The sequence below is a fragment of the Pleurodeles waltl genome, chromosome 4_2, assembly GCF_031143425.1.
Source record: "Pleurodeles waltl isolate 20211129_DDA chromosome 4_2, aPleWal1.hap1.20221129, whole genome shotgun sequence".
NCBI lineage: Eukaryota > Metazoa > Chordata > Amphibia > Caudata > Salamandridae > Pleurodeles > Pleurodeles waltl.
In genome coordinates, this window is record NC_090443.1 from 90,046,737 (window position 1) to 90,066,865 (window position 20,129).

A 20,129-nucleotide genomic window follows, 5' to 3' on the forward strand; every position below is an offset into this window, starting at 1 on the left:
TAGGGGTGCGACGGGTGCCGTGGCACCCGTCGCCATTTTCAGTGTCTGCAAAGCAGACACTGAAAATCTTTATGGGGCCCTGTTAGGGGGCCCCTGGACTGCCCATGCCAGTGGCATGGGCAGTGCAGGGGCCCCCAGGGGCCCCACGACACCCGTTCCCACGATCCTGTTCCTGGCGGTAAAAACCGCCAGGAACAGGATGGCAGAAAGGGGGTCGGAAAACCGCTGGTTGCCCTTTTCTGGCCGCGGCTTTACCGCCGCGGTCAGAATGGCCCAGGAAGCACCGCCAGCCTGTTGGCGGTGCTTTCGCGGTCCCCGGCCCTGGCGGTCATGGACCGCCAGGGTCGGAATGACCCCCTTTATGTGGTTGGCAACGTGACAGGGACCTCACTTCCAGTGACAAACAGAGACTTGACCCACTCCCAGCATAGAAGAGCTATGGAGAAAGTTTTCTTAACATTTGAGAGAGGCCTTAACGTCAGTCTGGCACCTGAAGGAGTATTCAGAACGTGAGAAATCTGCAGGTGCAAGTATCCACCAGAAATAACATATTGAAAATTTACCAGAACAGTGCTGCCTAACAACAACTAGATTTGCTCTTAACTCTTTTGGTGTTCACGGTGGGACGGTTCAGTCATGAGCACCGGTGGTTATATGCTCGTAATGGTTACGTCCTCCAAACACAACCAGAAAATCCCTCTGCTGTCCTCAGCAGAGGGATTTGCTTTTTCTAACAACAGCCTCAGGAGCTGGGAAACAGCTTTCCTAGCTCCTGAGGTTGTTTTTTAGCTTTCACTGAAATGACGATCAGCGTGCACGACACGCTGATGTCATTTCAGTGTCACTTTTACTGCCTCGGGACTCTGGGGGCTATATCAGCCCCATGAGCACTGAGGCAGGCGGGAGAGGTATAATTAGAAAGGGGAGAATCTCCCGTTTCCAATGGTAAATTGCTCCCCCTATTCATTTTAGACATATTCAGTTTTTCTGCCCCATCCGGAGTGGGGGGCAGTATCCCCCGATCTGCCCCCTAGAAACCATGGATGTATTGTTAATACACATCTAGGGAGTGGGAGCTGACCTAAATGGGCATTGCAATACCCCCATCCCTCCTAAAAAGTGTTACAGTCTTTCTGTCCTGCCTGGGGAGCAGAAAACCACTAGGCACCAGGATTTGTGTTTTTTTCATTCATCTAGGGGTGAGGGTCATCAGGAATGCATGCTCTACCAAAACAAATCAGAACCTGGGGGGGGGGTAAGGGTGCAGAAAGGCCACTAGACACCAGGGACTACCCCTTCTCTTTGTGTTGGGGTGGGGGCTGCCCAGAATGGGCATGCCGATACCCAATGCCACCCTCAAAAATGGGCACACTCTTTCTGCCCCCCTGTTGGGCAGATGGGGGCTATTACACCTGATCTATTTCGGGGCGCAGCCTCATAGGCAAGGGTCACTCTCCTGTTTTTTTAGGCACCCATTTTGGCCGTTTCTGCCCCCCTTGGGCCCAAATGAGCAATCTACATGTTTTTGGCTCATCCTTGTCACAGGCGATTGGCCCACCCGCTTGTGTGGGTGGGCCAAGCGCCCACGAAGGCGTGTAGATTGCCCTTTTGGACCCACTTTGGTTCCCTCAGTTTTTCATTTTATACATTTTTAGGCTGCCTCTGCTTTGGATACCCACACAAGTGAGGTATCATTTTTATCAGCAGACCAAGGGGAAAATGCCGGGTTGTACGAAATTTGTGTTGGTTCAGTGCCCACGGGACAGACAGCCTAAAAAGACTTTTTTTAAACTGCGCTTATTAACACGCTTTGGTGCCCCCTCAATCTCTACACATTTTTGGCCCTTCCCTGTTGCAGGCACTTGGCCCAACCACACAAGTGAGTTATAATTTTTATCAGGAGACTGAAGGGAACGCAGGGTGGTAGGAAATGTGTGCCGGTGCTGTAGTCACACACAGAAATGTGATTTTTTAAAGCTAAATTTGAGGTTTGCATGGGATTCCGGGTGAGAAAACATAGAGGATCTATTTAAGCCACACCTCCATGGGCTCCCCTGGGTGTCTTGTTTTCATAAATGTCTGGGTTTTGTAGGTCTCCCTAGATGGCTGCCGAGCCCGAGACCAGAAGCGCAGGTTACCCACATGCAAAACCTGGTTGTTTTGTGATAGATAATTTTGATGTCTCCACAATACATGTTGGGACATTTGCAGCCCCAGACACTAGGGCTACCCACAAAATTGAGGTACCATTTTTTATCGGGAGACTTGGTGGAATGCTGTGTTGGAGGATGTTTGTGGCTCCTCATAGACTCCAGAACTTTCCATAACAGAAATGTGAGGAACATGTGTTTTGTAGACAAATTTTGAGGTATGCAAGGGATTTGGGGTAACAGAATCTGGTGAGAGCCACACAAGTCACCCAATCCTGGAATCCCCTGGGTGTCTGGTTTTAAGGAAAGTACAGGTTTTCTAGGTTTCCCTTGGTGCTGGCTGAGCTAGAGCACAAAATCCACAGCTAGCCACATTGCACAAAAAGGGTCAGTTTTCAGTGGAAAAATGTGATGTGCCCACATTGTGTTTTGGACCGTGTCCTGTTGTGGATGCTAGGCCTACCCATACTAGTGAGGCACCATTTTTGCCGGGGGACTGTGGGAAATGCTGGGTGGAAGGAAGTTTGTGGCTCCCCTCAGATTCCAGAACTTTCCATCGCAGAAATATGAGGAAAATGTGTTTTTTTAACACATTTTGAAATATGCAAGGGACTCTGGGCAACAGAACCTGGTAAGAGCCACACAAGTCACCCCATCCTGGATTCCCCATGGTGCCTAGTTTTAAAAAATGTACAGGTTAGACGGTGTCCCTAGGTGCCGGCTGAGCTAGGACCCAAAATCCACAGCTAATCATACTGCATAAAAAGGGGTCCGTTTTCAGTGGAAAAATGTGATGTGTACACATTGCATTTTGGGACGTTTCCATTTGCGGGCAATAGGCCTAACCACACAGTTGAAGTACCATTTTTATCGGGAGACTTAGAGGAACACAGAATAGTAGAACGAGTGTTATTGTCAGTTGCCTTTCTCTGCATTTGCACCTTCCAAATGTAAGACAGTGTGTTAATAAGAAGTCATTTGGAGAAGTGCCCTCCAATTCACATGCTAGAATGGGTGCACACAAATTCAGAGATATGTAAATAGCCACTACTTCTAAACTCCATAACTCGTGCCCATTTTGGAAATACATAGTTTTCCTTGATACCTATTTTTCATTCTTTATATTTTACCAAATTAATTGTTGTATACCTGGTACATTATGAAAAAACATTGCAAGGTGCTGCTCAGCTATTGGTTCTGAGTACCTCGGATTCTTGGTGAACCTACAAACCCTATATATCCTGGCAACCATAAGAGTTTAACAGACATAGCAGTATATTGCTTTTGAAAATATGCCATAGTCAGAAGTTACAGATGAAGTAGTAGGCACAAATGGCTGTTTTTTAACTCAATTTCAATATGTTTTCATTTCAACTGTTACTTTCTATAGGAAAACCTTGAAGATGTACACAAACGACCCTTTGCCAAATTCAGAATGTCTACTTTTCAAAAGTGTAAAGCTTTCCGGGATCCATCATTGGTTTTGCACTCATTTCTACCACTAACTGGAAAGAGGTTGAAAGCACAAAAAAACAGGAAAAATGGGCTATCTCCCAGTAAAATGCCAAGACTGGTTGAAAAATCTGGTTTTCTAGCTGAAGTCTGCATGTTCCTGAAAGCTGGGAAGATGTTGATTTTTGCACCGCAAGCCCTTCACTAATACCTTTTGCAGTGAAAAAAGCAGATGCTTTCATCTGCAGCACGTTTTTCCTGTTTTTACAAAGAAAACAAAATTTAGCTGTATTTTGGGTAATTTCTCAGTCCCCGCCAGGGGTATCCACACACCCTAGGTACCTTTAGAAGCCCCAGGATGTTGGAAAACAAGAAAGCAAATTTGGTGTGGATGTCTTATGTGGGCAAGAAGTTATGGAGGCCTAAGTGCAAACTACCTCAATAGCCAAAAAAGGGCTCAGTACATCGGCCTAGCATCAAAGGGATTAAAACAGTTTTAAAAAAGTGCGGATAGAGGACTGATTTCTGTTTTATGAAGTGGCATATGGAAAAGGTTAGCTTGCATAACATTTGATTAAGCATTTTCTTTCCCTTTGATATAGCTTGTGGGCTTCAGAAACTACTACCAGTAGTCTTCAATTTTCCTGTGATTGTGATAGCAAAATTGGAAACGAAATGCCACATTTTTAACTGAAAGAAAAGAAAATACATTTATTTTATTTCGGAAAAGAAAGAAAACCGAAGTAAGAGACAAATAACATTAAATAACACTAAAATGGCTTGAAAAAGCACAAACGAAGCTTAATATAAAAATAAACTTTATTAAGTGCCTCTCAAGGAAGAACAGATCCAAAGATCTTGAAAACTCATACACTGCACTTAGAACTGATGCCATAAAATTCTATGAAAGAAGACGTATACTGGACACTAGCAGCATCTCTTTTGGAAACCTTTAAACATAATCCTTCCTTGATTTCACACATATTCTATAAGTATATTTAATCAGAGCAATGCATTGCCAATCATGTGCTGTAGAAAATAAGAAACAAGAATACTGAACATTTTTAAAATGTCATCTTACTGATCGCTGCCACAAACTCATCGAACAGGTTGTAAGGGATGACGGGATCTGGGAGTTCCCGAAAGAACAACTTCACGGCTCCTGTTATCACATGTATGTCCTCCCATTCACTGTGGTCCAAATTCAGCTTTTCTTCTATAGAGCGACCCGAAGAATAAAGGGAGATAGCAAGAGAGCAAGGGAGCAAGGGAATAAATAAGCTTAGTATAACTGCTTCTCTATGCGAATAAGACATCCATATGCTTATGTACATCTAAGCTGAGGTTACAACATGGCTGGCATTTGATTCTGGTAAACCCACTGAAATAGTTTATCAAAATTATCAACAGCCACTGGCGGCATAAGACGAGAGAAACACAATCCTATACAGGCCGAGATCCAGTTATGAACTATATACCAAGTTAAGGGTCTGCAAGGCGGAGAAGCAAATGTTTATTGTTCAATAATTAACAAGGAATAGCTTTTTGCATAATAAAGCGTTGCGTCACTGGACACAAAACACATACCAGCATGCATAGATAACTAAATTAGTAAAAGCAACACAGAAGCTGTGAACTAATGCTCCTGCCTCTGACACCAGAATACGAAAATGTCACCACTGACTGAACAGATTTGAAAATCATCACCCTCATGGAGTCTTTCTAATTTAAATTGCAAGAATATCATACATCATCATGGAATGAAACACATTTTACACAAAGCTCTGAAAGAATTATAGCTGCAAGAGAAAGCTAGAGCGCCTCCACAACGAATTGATATGATTTTTAAGCTGCTTAGCCGCAGCAGAGACATTTAAGGTTTGGACACGTTGATGTGAGACATCACAGGGTAGAAGAGGTGGTAGCATTTGAATGAACCATAGTATACTAGAAAATCTGAACTACTCCTAAATCTACCCTGAAGCAATAAGAGCTATGACCAATTACCACTGAGGAACCAAGATCCAGCTCATCCAAAACCCAAAACACAAAGAAATGATCATTATTTTGGTCCCTACTCTAGATGAAGCTTAGGATTCCCATTACCATCCACTGTATTAAAATAATGCATATGTTATGTTATTTTATATTATGTCATGTGAATTTGTATAGTGCACAATTCACCCAGGAGGGTATCCATGTGCTGAAGCAGGAGCTGTATGGGCTGAGCTAGGGTCAGGCTAGGTAAAGAGCCAAGCCTTCATTTCTTGCAGAATTCAAGAACTGAGGAGGAGGCTCTGATGTTTGGGGGCTGGTCTTTCCAGGCTTTAGGTGCAAGGTAGGAGAAGGCACAATGAACTGATCTGGTTCTCCGTATTCAGGGTGTGCTTGTGAGCAGGAGTCCAACTGATTTGAGATGTGTAAGGCTTTGTATGTGTGCGTGAGGAGTTTGAAGTGCTTGTTTGTGAATTTGGAGCCAGTAGAGCTCTTTGAGGTACAGGGTTTTGTGGGTGCAGTGTGGGAGGCTCAGGATGAGTAATGTTTATACAAAAAAGGTGAAAGTGTATTGTACAACATAAATGATGTATCTACTTGTCCACCCAATAAAATGCTAATGTTTTGGGGGCAGGACTTGCCCTCACTGGCCTACACTTGAACCTCGTGCTTCTGAGAATCAGGGAAGCTCTGAAAACACATCTATTTCAGACACACATTCAGACCACATCCTATTGGTCATACATATATATATATATATATATATATATATATATATATATACACACACACACACACACACACACACACACAATGAGTACTTGTACACTGCAAGCCCAACTGAAATGTCAACAGAAGGCTGTACATGGTGGAGGTGGTGCTTATGATTCTTTATGTGGGTACAGATAGAAGAGTTGCCCTTCAAACTATGGGGGTCATTCTAACTCTGGCGGGCGGCGGAGGCCGCCCGCCAGAGTTCCCCCCTCCAGAATACCGCACCGCAGTCAGAAGACCGCTGCGGTTATTCTGGGTTTCCCACTGGGCTGGCGGGCGACCGCCAAAAGGCCGCCCGCCAGCCCAGTGGGAAACACCCTTCCCACGAGGAAGCCGGCTCCGAATGGAGCGGCGGAGTGGGAAGTTGCGACGGGTGCAGTTGCACCCGCCGCGAATTTCACTGTCTGCAATGCAGACAGTGAAATTCTTTGTGGGGCCCGCTTACGGGGGCCCCTGCAGTGCCCATGCCATTGGCATGGGCACTGCAGGGGCCCCCAGGGGCCCCACGACACCCCATACCGCCATCCTGTTCCTGGCGGGCGAACCGCCAGGAACACGATGGCGGTATGGGGTGTCTGAATCCCCATGGCGGCGCAGCGAGCTGCGCCGCCATGGAGGATTCAGAAGGGCAGCGGAAAACCGGCGGGAGACCGCCGGTTTTCCTCTTCTGATCGCGCCCAAACCGCCGCGGTCAGAATGCCCTGCAGGGCACCGCCAGCCTGTTGGCGGTGCTCCCGCCGACCCTGGCCCCGGCGGTCCACCCCCTATGTCTGCTGTTAGGAATGTAGAAGGTACAACTGCTTGTGGTGTTGTGAGGTTATTTTAGTGTTTATTTAGGCACATTTATTTTAGCTTGGGTCCGAGGCCTGGGCCCTCTCACCCCGTCACTTGTCATTTTATTCCTCTTATTATTTTAGCAAGGCTCTACTTTAGTGCCATTGTTTTATTATTTGTATCTGTTGCCCTTCCATGCAGAATATGTTATTAATTTCTCTGCACGGCATTTATCCTGTACTCACTCCAAGGCTATACATAATAGCTTACCAGATATTGCTGGTCCAGAAAATACAATATCTACCATACACAGAAAAGATGCATTATCACTTCAGGGCAGTTCTCAGAACCACAACATGTTGTATTATAAAACAACATGACGCCCAAACTAAGTCAGAGAGGACATTCCAACCAGCCTGCTATCTTATCTGCACGTTGTTGCAGTTTCTGCTGAAATCTCACTCTTCCTCTTCGTCTATATGGGAGGACACCCAGCAGACTAACAGACCTCTTCTTCACCTCTAACACAAGTATGGGGATTGTGCTTCCTTCCCAAGACTAGGTGGGCAGATTAGGCCTACCAATGCTATTTGCTCTCATGTAAAAACCAGGAAGTGTAGGTAGGGATATCAGGTACACTATTGTGACAATATGGCGGCACTCCTCCTGTGTTTCATTTTCCTGGTCACCACCATAAATGTGTTGTGTTTTATTATCCTCATAATCACAATTCATGCCCCTTTACATAGAACACAGTTGCTTTAATAAAACCTATTGAACCAAGATTCTGCTTCTTTTTGTCTTTGCATGTATGAGACTTGTATAACTGAGAGAAAAGGGTAGGATTTGTTCTACTACGACTTCCCTGAGGAGTCTGAGTGTCATGCTATAGGTTGCCACAGATCACTTTTACCTCTGGTACAGGTGAGCTGCTGCTAGCTAGCCGGAACAGATAAGCGGACAGCTGTCAAGCAGTGTGGGATCAGACTCAGTCCTCCACACTCTGTGGTGCAGCCGCCCAAAATCCAACAGTCTTGTTACTACAACGGGAGTCCTATGACATGGTACTGCCAACGTTGGTTTGGCACTGACTTTACCGATCTCCCAAGCATCTCTTTCTCATTTCATGCAAAAGGCACCCTAATTACCTTATACGGAGACTTCTGTGATATTAGGGAATATCCTCATCAGCTAAATAGGTAGTACCTATTGTACACTGTAGGTTGTTCAAGCTTGAACCTTTAAAAGGAACTCCTCAATTTATGTTTCGATATTATTCAGTTCCATTTCAAACAATGGTGGACCAAAACTCGGTCATAATTGCAGCCAACATGAGACTCCCTCTCACAACACACATATTAAATAATGGCCTCACGGAAGAAGAGGAGAGGTTACATTTGATGCAGAGGCTCACACATTATACAGAACTGAACTTTTTTACTCTTGGGTCACCTTTCCAGCAGCAGATGGGAACACAAATACATTTTATCACTACAGTCCAGCAAATGCATGTGCACATGCAGACCATATGCATATTTAGAAATACCACTGTCTTATTAAGAACACAAAAATTGGCTTGATGGCACCCTACACTTCGTTCAACAGAATGTTAGACTAGGTCCTTTAAGTAATGACGGACCTACATGGTGAGAATTTTCTACCAATACACCAGACCCTAACATAGGTACAATAGTGGTGGCAGACGTACGCCGCCTATACACTAATTTATTTAGTAGAAATATATAGACGATTAATACAATTTGTAATGGGGACTTTGAACACCGCCCCAGCAGGGGCTGCTCCTGCATAACCATATGTGACCACAGCTGGCGGAGACCTCAGGGAAACATTACAACCTAAGAAATAGAGGTACTTTAAAAACTCCTTATAGATATCAATATATTGATATACGCCAATCTCAATCCTTTCAGGACTCACTGGATAAACACAGTGAGAGAGGAGGGCTTTGTGAACAAATAAACAAGTACGAGAAACCAAGAAAAGATTCACAACACTCACCTGAACTTTCCATAAAAAAGGAAGAGAAACATCTACAACAGAAAGCACAGTTTAAAAAGAAAAAATGTGGCAGCAATTTCGGCTAGAAATGCCACACAAAATGAGAACCTTACAGAAGAACAGGAAAAGGGCACTGACTCTTAGAGACAGCGCGGCAGACGTCACAATAGTTTGTCTGAATGTTCAAGAGCTTCTGGATGTGACAGCAACAAACTATTTTTTGGAAGTTGAAACTACGGACTTGCGCATCTCCCCCAGTTAGGGTTTACAAAGTGAAAATACAAATTAGGGAACACAGAGAGCACACATTTAAAGTCATATTCTGGGAAAAATTATCATTGTGTTATGACATTGTATTGGCAGAAAAAGATTGGCCACCAGACTTTGTCCGTAACCTCCCACTAGGGGAAGATGTCACTATTACATCTTTCTCGGCCCTTGTTCCTGGAGAATTAAGACAGGCATATGCAGTAGATTGTGCATTGGCACAAGCCCCGGAGCTGTATTGTAACTATGTAGGATGGGACAAAGAATCCCCCTATCATACAGTACCTGTAAAATCAACATCACAACCACAATACCCCATTAAACATGAAGCTAAAGCACCAGTGAGGGAAATACTCACACAACGTGAGTACCAGGGAGTAACAGAACACTGTGTATCACCAATGAACGACCTTTATTACAAATAGCTAAGCCGGACCTTTCATATAGAATAGTCTTACATTAGAGATATTTAAACAGTCACACATGCACATTTACTTTACAAAATGCACACAGCATATATCAATTAGTGTGCAAAAAATATAAGCAACTTTGGATATTTCCAACATTTTTTTCTGCCAAAATATAGTGCCTGAAAGTAAGAATTTGACCACCTTCAGCAGGTTAGGCTCACAAAAGGAAATCCTGTTGACTCCCACAGGGGTATAAAAATAGTCCTAGACTTTTCTCAGCATGTGTAACATCCATACTTCATGACAATGACCCTGAGGCGTTGCTCTATGTAGGTGATATCTACCTCACAGATGATGGCGTGGTCACACAACTAACATGGCTGGACCGCATTGAGGTGGGTGTAGCTGAAAAAGGCTAAAAATTTAATTTCAAGAAAACAAAAATTGCCTTTCTCAGTTGCCTGTTTCTGGGATAGGAGTTATCAGACGAAGGAAAGAGCCTGGCGCCCCACTTTCTAGAAAAATGTGTGCAATTACAACCACCAAAACACCATTAAAACGCGACAATCATTATTGGGCTGTTAAAATTTTGGCAGACCTTACATTTCAGATTATGCACAATGCATAAAACCACTTTATGATTTGATACTCCCAGACAATATAGGACAGTTGAACACACACGTATTCTCAGAGCATTACAGTAAGACATGCTTGAAGCAAAACACACATTTGACAACAAAACAAACTTGGTAATCAGAGAAATTGCTGGAGCCATTGGATTTACCTATGTAACATTCAATGAAGGTGATACCATTCCAATAGTATATAAATTACATTTATATTCCATGGCTGAACAACGCTTTGCTCCGACTAAGAAAATTCGAACTACTGTTCAGATGGCTGTCATAAAAGAGAGACCTCTGGCTGAGGGGAAACACACTGTTGTCATGACCCCAATACCAGCCTTCCACAAAAGCCAGTGTTCCAAATGCAAAAGCATTACATCCATGTTGGATCCAATGTGCAGCGTCTCTGATGGCCACTGATGTTATGTTTTCTATCCAAAACTTCAGGCCTAGAGTTCCTTCAACATGAACTTGAATATCCAACACCTAGAAACATTTTACCTCTTGATCAATACCAAATGATTATTTACACCAATGGTTCAGCAGAACCAGCAGTAGGCACCAAACAACAATACTCCACTGCTTGCACGACTGTGCTTGGATTAAAGAGGGATGGCAAGATCCACCCCCCAAAAACACATACATAGACCTTAGGGGATTGTATGACACAATTTTGCAGAGTTTAAGGCTCTATTACTGTGTTAGAAACCTACGGATCCTGGACTTTTAACACTCACTGTGTGCGATTCATTTTATTGTGTCCAGTCCTTTAATGCAAATCTGCATTACTGGCACCAAAATGGGTTCAGAGATTCAGGAGGGAACACCTTCAAACACAGATTTCTGTGGTGGAAAGTAGCAGATGCTACCAAATACCCATTTATTACATACAATGGGCGATAAATGCGTAGGAAAACACATTGCAGGAAACACCTTGGCTGATGAAGCAGCCCAGTCAGCAATAGCCATGGCTTCTGTTGCTGCAGTTACTCATTCTAGGACGAGGTTGGATGATGAAACACTGGCTGCTGTTAAAGCCTCGGCTGACAGCAAGCCCTTGCCAAAGGCGTATCCTGCCAAATATTTATACCATCTTAGCACTCAAAATGTTCCATCCGTAACAATACCAGGAATGGTTGATCGTGTGATTACTAGCCAAGACCAAAGATTAGATCTAATAAAAGCAGCACATGAAGGGGTTGCTTCTGCCCATGCAGGTGTGGAGGCTACAATTTGTTAATACAAAAAACGCTACTGGTGGTTAGTTCTATACAAACAGAACAGACTGTATGTCCTTTGTTGTGACATCTGCCAGCAAATAAGAGAGCCCACCACGAAATGCCCACTGCAGACACCCCTCCTAATTTCCAACAAACCACTACAATGTATGTAGCTGATCCACTGTGGTCCTCTAACACCTGATGATGCATACAAATACGTGTTAGTCGCTATTGATTCTTTCTCCAGATTTCTATGGGTATGGCCACAACAATCAGCTGACATTTGAACAGCTACTAAAGATTTGCATCCTTCATAGGGATATATGCAGCTGCAGCATTCCATTCCGACCAGGGCCCTGCCTTTGCCTCAGGGCACTTAGGGGCACAATGGTGACGAAGGGTGTCCATTTCTTGTCTCCCTATCATCCTGAGGGAAACACAATGGTGGAGTGAAAACACTGAGACTTAAAGCAATCCTTGACAGCAAGAGTACTAAGTAAGGGTTGTAGTTTGCTTAGCCACCTCTATGGCGTCCAGGAACCACTCAATAATATGGCCAGAAGGTCCATGGGAGGGTGTCCCCCACATGAGGTTCTGTTCGGCATAATTATGTATGTCCCAGATCTTGATAGCCCTCGCACAGTTGCATCGGATAAACCTTTTGGCATAAATGAACGTGTCACTGTATCGCAGGAATTACAACAGTTTTGTGATGAAAACTCATCTGCATGTTCCGCCACCTTGGGAATGAGGGATTTTCCAACAACACGTACTGGCAGGATTCCAAATATTGGGGATCTAGTGCGAGAAAAGATTGCTGTAATAAAGGAATTTGGCCCTGCATATAGAGCACAGGGTCCAGACCTGGGAATACATGGTACCAGAACTGTCATTCTACCACAGCTGCCTGGTTCCAAAGAAACCACTTTGTATTCATTGACAATGTCAACTTACACCATGTGACCACTTCTGCACAGTAGACCACGAGGACTCCTGGGCAGTCCCCGAACCCCTCTCACTGTGAGCCAGGATGTGTCTCTTCAAAATGTGAGCGATAATGATGACAATTCCCCGAGCATGGGGAGGGTGGAAAATGAACTTTCATTAGTACCTGTCCCTACATGATCGACAAGGGATGTCCAAAGTTCTGAGTTATTTTCCTCTAACTCTACAAAAACGTACGGAATCATTTACTACGAACCAAAAAGGGATACATCCCGCAGTTTTCCTTCTCCGACACTGGCTCGAGTCTTTGCATGAACTGCTTCTGGATATATACCTACATCAACAACTCTTTTTCAAATACTTCAGCATCTTCAACTGCACCTCTATCAAGAGCATGTAAGCCATTCAACTGTTTTAAAACTATCTGATTCACCCACGGAAGAATCTATGGGTCCTGTTAACTGTGCTTGCCTCCTGTCTTTGGATTGGGTTTGTCACCATTTTCTCTCTCTCCTGATACATGGTCACCATCTTCCTGAACACTCTTCTGTCACACTGTTGGATGAGGTTTTGAAACCTTACCTACCCTCAAATAAGGTCCTGAGAGACTTGTTCCAAGTGAACATTTCAGCTATTCCAATTCCTGATGGTATTGTTCAGGATAAAGTTCCTTTTGATGTATTCGGCTGACAGAAATTATTCAAATTCCATGAATATTTAAAGTTTCAATGAATGCTGTAGTAACACCTGGTTTTTTTTCTGAGGGTTGGGATGTGAAAGCAGATGATTCTATGCTTTCTGAGCTTTAATACTATACTGTGTTTGAAAGTGAAGCTGTTTACCAAACAACAGCAAATTATGGGGAAATGTTTTGTTACTATAATTTTGGACATCATTTTATACATAAAGCCAGCACCTCGAAAACTGTTTACAATTACAAGCAATTGGAACATTGTCCAACTCCGCCAGTGGGGAGTACTACAACATATGTAGAAAAGTTTGTATATTTTACTGGGCGTAAAGTTCAAAATACTGAGTCTTATTATTTTAAACTGCCTCCTATGAAGCTGACGAATGTTCTGTTAAATGATACCAAATAAATTTATTCTGATTATTTTGTTTCCCAGTTGGCTATTTAGGGCTATGAATATTGGTTGAAGTCGATTCATTTAAAGTGTGTGTGGGGAACTAGACATTGGCAAATACAGAGACGAGAAGCTGTTTTCAGAGCATGTCTTATTCCATTTAAAATTATATTTTTAAATGAAACAATACAAACAAATGAGTTTCTTAGGCTTAGCAAAGAATAGGCAATTAAATGTGCCCAGTATTCTGCCACCTGCTAAATTTGACAAATAGCAAAAGGCTTTAAATGTCACTGAATAACAGCTCAATGGGCGGGTGCAAAATTTAACTTTTAACATGACACTTTCAGGTCCAAACGGGTGGTTATTTTGGCCAGTGAACACAAATGTTTGTCATTCATGTTTTGTAAACTCCACAGAGGGTTTTAGAACTAATAGACCTGACCCGCGTTACATCTCAAAACAACACTCCAATATTATTACCACATACAGCGTAGGCAAACTATGTAAACAATGGTTACAATCTTCCACAATCGCAGCTGTTAAAGAACACCTTAGTCTCCTGTCAGAATACACAGACTTACAATATTTCTTGTTAGGCCCAAAAAACCATGCACAAAGTAGTTCTTATATGCAATATATAATAACATTGTAATCTTTCACAAAAAGAAGCCACTGCCCGGTTGAGGCAAATAGATTAGGGAAACCTCCTTAAAGCTTTAGCTGTTGTATATACTGGAATGAAAACTTTGTCCTACAGCATTTACAGTTTAAGTAATATTGTTTCATCTGCAATTCAAATCATACAAAATGATATGCCATTTTTACACCAGGGAGAGAGTCAACTTAGGTCCATTATGCCGTTAGGTTGGACGTTACAGATATGAAAAGTGGTTGCATACCCTGGCAAAAAGTTAGAAAAGTGGCTTTTTACTGTGCCGTTAATACCATCTGCAGTTTGGTTAATACACTGAGTTATTCATCTGCCCATTTCAACACTTCAGTTCACCTCGTGTTTAAAGCATAATCCTGTAGGCAGATTTGAGAAACTAGGAGATAGTTATATCCATGTGGTGTGGGATCTACCCTTTACATGCAAATGTTTCATTGGCATGAAAGAGGTTTTTCTTAGAGGCAGCGATTGCAAGACTTCTGTAAGCCGTTCAATAATTTGTAAACAGCTGTCCTTGCACGGAGTATGTAATGTTTCAGCTGCAAATTTAGCCTGTTATCTGAAGGGTGTTCTTGTCCCTTTGATGCGTCCGGCTCTCCAGGTGCTCTCTAATGGGAGGTATTTGATGCTGAATGGAGAAAGCTGTTGTGGAATGTGAGCTGGAATTTCCTATGTGGTTTCGGTCTCCCAAATAGTAACTTGTGACAGAAATGTGCTTTATCGCCCCACGCGAGAGATAAACGTAGCAGAAATATGGCCGTATATTGCTAATTCAAATGTAAATTTTGGCAAGCTGAGGAGGCTGAAAGTTGTTTTGTTTCAAAAACATATGGTGCTTATATCTGCCCAAGAGACCTATGCTCCCCAAGTGGCGAGGTCATCCGCAGAGATACAGTCCTTTTAAACACCAACTTTCCAAAACATTTCTGTGAACTAATATGTTGCGGTTTCAAGCATCTAACACCGCTGGGATTGTACACTTCTTTAAGGCTGTAGGTTCTGTTTTTCTCAGCACCTTCCAACAAGTATTTGGCATAATACCTTCAGCCAAACAATCAATATTGTCGAGTGTTTTTTGGGGGATTCCTTATAACTTTCGGACTATTTGGTGGAATCCAGCTGTTGCTATTTTGTCTTTGCAATGGCTGTCCCATCTCAACAAGGATGACTAATGGCGCTTCCATCAGTCCAACTGTGTCAAGAAAACACATGGGCCCTCATTATGGCCTTGGCGGCCGGCTATTTGACCGCCGGGCGGCCGCCAATGCAGCCGCACTCCCGCCGCGGTCATTTTGAGATCCCCACTGGGCCGGCAGGCGGAAACCTGGTTTCCACCTGCCGGCCCAGCGGGGATCTCTGCTGCAACACAGGAGCCGGCTCCAAAGGGAGCCGGCGGTGTTGCGGCCGTGCGACGGGTGCAGTTGCACCTGTCGCACTTTTCACTGTCTGCATAGCAGACAGTGAAAAGCTGCATGGGGCCCCCAGGGGTCCCGCGACTCTCCATACCGCCAGCCTTTTCCTGGCGGTTCAAACCGCCAGGAAAAGGCTGGCGGTTCAAACCGCCAGGAAAAGGCTGGCGGTAGGGGGACTCATAATCATAGCAGCGCTGCCCTGGCGGATTAGAACCGCCAGGGCCATTGTGTCAGAAAACTGCCGGCCCCAGCGGTGCAACCACGCCGGAAATGACCCGGAATGCACCGCCACCCTGTTGGCGGTGCTTCCGTCACAACAGCGCCAGGGTTGTAATGACCCCCATGATGTAGTATTTCAGAGCAACACTCCATAACAAACTGGAGTCCAATTGGTCTTTGTCATTCAGACCAGTTTTGAATTGGGTGCAGCCTGTCTTTGAACATTTATGGTGCCCATTCGAACATGCTCCAGAAGTGTGTCTTGCTATACAGCGTGTACCTTCTTTGGACGTAGGTCTGTTGATGTTCTCGATGAGGGCTCATTACTAGACTTGCACATTGAGACTGCGGTTGCTATGAAAAGCCTCCTCTGAGCCGCCCATTGTGGATCAAGTGGCTACTGGTGCTACAACACCTGGCACTATACAGGATGTGGCCATCTTGTCCAGAGCTGTGGCAGAAGCAACGGAACATTAGTGCTTCCTTGCTTTCCTTGTCAATGATCTAATTAATTTGTCAACTGCTAAAGTGGAATCCTTCCTAAATTCAATTTCAACTGATCACATTGGCGAATTTTTAAAGGATCATGATTTTTGCTGACATTTGGCCTTCATCTGGTGGAATGTTTTTCATCAAACTTCTAAACTGACCGTTTAAATTTGGCTTGCTCCTGCTCTGTCCTGCTTGTCAACATGGACATTTTTATCTCCTTCTATGTACATTTATTTTATCTTGCTTTTAATAAGATTGGTTGCAGACATAGTGATTTTAGCAGTAGGTTATATTTTGATAGATCTTGGCACTCACAAACTGACAATGGGGAGGGTGTGGTGAGGTTATTTTAATGTTTATGTAGGTACATTTATTTTAGCTTGGGTCTGAGGCCTATGCCCTCTCACCTAGACACTTGTCATTTTATTCCTCTTATTATTTTAGCAAGGCTTCATTTTGGTGGTGATGTTTTGTCATTTATACCTCTTGCCTTTCCATACAGAATTTGTTATTCTTTCCTCTGCATGACATTTCATCCTTTGCTCACTCCAAGGCTGCACACAATAGCTTACAGGGTATTGCTGGTCCAGAGAGTGCAATATCACACAGAATAGACCCATTATCACACTAGTGCAGTTCTAAGAACAACAAAATGTTTTATTATAAAACAACATGATGCCCACACTAAGCCAGAGGGGACATTACATCCAGCCTGCCATCTCAAGCTGCACATTGTCACAGTTTCAGCTGAAAACCTCACACTTCTGCTTTGTTGGAAGACTCCCAGCAGACTAACAGACTTCTTCTTTATCTCTAACACAGGCATGGGAATTGAGCTTCCTTGATGGGACTAGAAGGGTGGATTAGGGCTACCACCGCTATTTGCTCTCATGTAGAAACTTGGCAGTGGAGGTAGAAATATTAGAGACACTATTGTGACAATATGGTGGAACTCTTCCTGTGTTTCACTTTTCTGGTCATCTCTATAATAGTGTTGTGTTTCATTATCCTCATAATCACAATTCATGCCCTTTTACATAGAATGTAGTTGCTTTACTAAAACATATTGAACCAAGATTCTGCTTCTGTTTGTCTTTGCATGTATGAGACTTGTATAACTGAGAGAAAGGGGTACGATCTGTTCCACCACAACTTCCCTGAGGAGTCTAAGTGTCATGTGATAGGCTGCCACAGATAACTTTTACCTCTGGTACTGTGAGGTTGTGCTAGCTAGCCAAAAGGGTTAGACCGACAGCTGCCACGAGGTGTAGGATCAGACTCAGTCCCCGATACTCGGTGATGCTGTCACCCAAATTCCAGCAGTCTTGTTACTACAACCGGAGTTCTACAACTGTGGTGGTGTGCCTGTGGCTCATTACTGAAGTGAAAGAGTAACGGTGTTAGATTAATGTTTCAATGCAACAAGTGGGCAGAGAACAGGAATCAGAAAAGTTGCAGAAATAAGGATGTGATCAAATTACATTTGACCAGTCCCTTGATGTGGCCAGCAGCCACATGCAGAATGTTCTTCTGTGTTACACGTTAAAGTCTTGGGTTTGGGCAAACAAGACATTACTATAGTCTAGTTGGGGTAGAACAAGTTATTTACCTTCGGTTGCACCTTTTCTGGTAGAATCTCTAGCTAACCGCAGATTCCTCACTTTGTGAATTTCACCAGGCGCCATCCTGGGTTTGGAGATTTTTAAATAGCAATTCCCTCCGGTAGGTAGCATTGTGCATCTCCAAGTTGGATCCCTCTTGACCCTGGTGTAATGTCAGGGCCACTATGTCTATACAACCTCCGAACGCCAAAGTCAGTTTCTTTCTGATCTATGTCAGCACCATTAGACGCAAAGCTCATAGATATCAGAATTTGTCGGTGTGTAGATCGCTAGACTGGACTGGAATGGGCTGTATGTGTCCATTCCACAGAAAGGAGAAGGGTGGGCAGTGAGGATTCTGCAGTTGAACAGTCTCTACCTGAAAAGGCATGATTGAAGATAAGTACCTTATTCTTCTGATAGGGACTTCTACCCGCAAATTCCTCACATTGTGAATACATACTAAAGCAGTATCTCCCCAGGTGGTGTATCTGTGGAATGGCTCAAACCAGGAAATCCTCCAGGACAGATCTGGTGAAGTGCCTGTCCTGCCAGACCTGGCTATCCAGACAGTAGTGTTTTGTGAATGTGTGGAAGGACATACATTTATCAGCCTGGCAGATGTCCAAGACTGGTACACGTGGGCATTTCCGATTTTGGTGCTGGGCTAAGGAAGGACGAGGGAGTAGATTGTAGGGTAAAAATAAAGGCTGAATGTTACAGGAAGAACTCTGGACAACACATTTTACCCCAGCATCCAGCATGTAGAGTTTTGGTGGAAGTACACCTGGCTGCCAGAATTAGATGAACCACTTTGAGATGACGATCGAAAGCCACCAACTTTCGCCCGTCAATCTGCACACATGGAGGTTCAGATTCGAGTGCAGTACCTGACCCTTCTGTTGCAACAGGAGGTCCTCCCCAAGGAGCAACCAAAGAAAGGGGCAGATGCTCACAGCCAGTAGTTCATGGTATCCACACTCCCCTCACCCAGTCCGGGGCTACTCGGAAGACTTCAGCCAGTTCTTTCTTGATCTTTTTCAGCAATCTGGGTAGAAGAAGCAGTGACGGAAACGCATGCAGGGGTACTGATTCATACTCAAGGTGAAAGGCGTCCTCAAGTGAGAATCCTCTTGGGAACTCCAACACACAAAACCTTGGACACTGCTTGCATTCTCTATGGTGGCCAATTGATCATACTAGAGTTCTACACATTGTTGGCAAATCCTTGCACCACCTACGAGTGCTACTGCCATTCATGATCCACTAGGCAGCGTCGGCTGAGCTTGTCCAGCCTGGCGTTTAAAGATCCTGCTGGGTGTTGGGTAATCTGGGAGATAGCTCACTTCCAGAAACTTAGGTGCACTGGTAAGGCCAAAAGTGAGCATAGAGAACTGAAAGTGCTCCTGGCCTACCTGACACCACTTGTAACGCCTGTGGGATTGCAGTATGGGTGTGTGAAAATAAGTGACCTGCAAATCCAACACCACAATCCAGTCTCCTTGATCCATGGCTGACAGCTGTCTCTGCTAGTATCCCCTCCCGAAGCCTTCAAAGGAGCAAAGTTGCTGAGGTAGCCGCCGAAAAGGCAGAGTTAGGTCTGTAGAGCAGGCAGTGGCCCTGCTCACTTTATATCTTTCCAAGGCTGAATCGGTCTTCGCTTCAAGGAGCCTACAGCCATCAATGGGCATGTCCATTAAAGTTTGCTGGATGCCACTGGAGGGAATCCAAGCAGGGCCCTTAAACAGCACACTGGGCCCAACCACCCTATCCAGACAGTCGGCAGTGTCCAGACCTGATTATACTTTGCTGTGTCTTTCCCAACTCATAAAAAAGGTTTAGGATTGGCCGACTGACTTCTGGAATGGCTGACAAGATGTCTGCAACTCTACCTCACACTGTGTACAAGTAAATTTCCAGGAGGGTGCTGCTGTTGACTGTCCAAAGGGCAAGGCTAGTAGTGGAAAACAGGCATTTGGTGAATGTTTCCATGCGGTTGGATTCTCATACAGGTG

General features: G+C 44.1%; 1 protein-coding gene across 5 annotated transcripts in view; it reads right to left on the minus strand.

Annotated features, from left to right (window-relative positions):
• Positions 1–20,129, minus strand: part of ARHGAP9 (Rho GTPase activating protein 9) — a 956,751-nt gene that overhangs the window by 154,129 nt on the left and 782,493 nt on the right. For all 5 annotated transcript variants that reach the window (XM_069230800.1, XM_069230799.1, XM_069230802.1 and 2 more), the window contains one exon: positions 4,684–4,818. In XM_069230800.1, the coding sequence (XP_069086901.1) occupies positions 4,684–4,818 (135 nt within the window). The remainder of the gene's footprint in view (positions 1–4,683; positions 4,819–20,129) is intronic.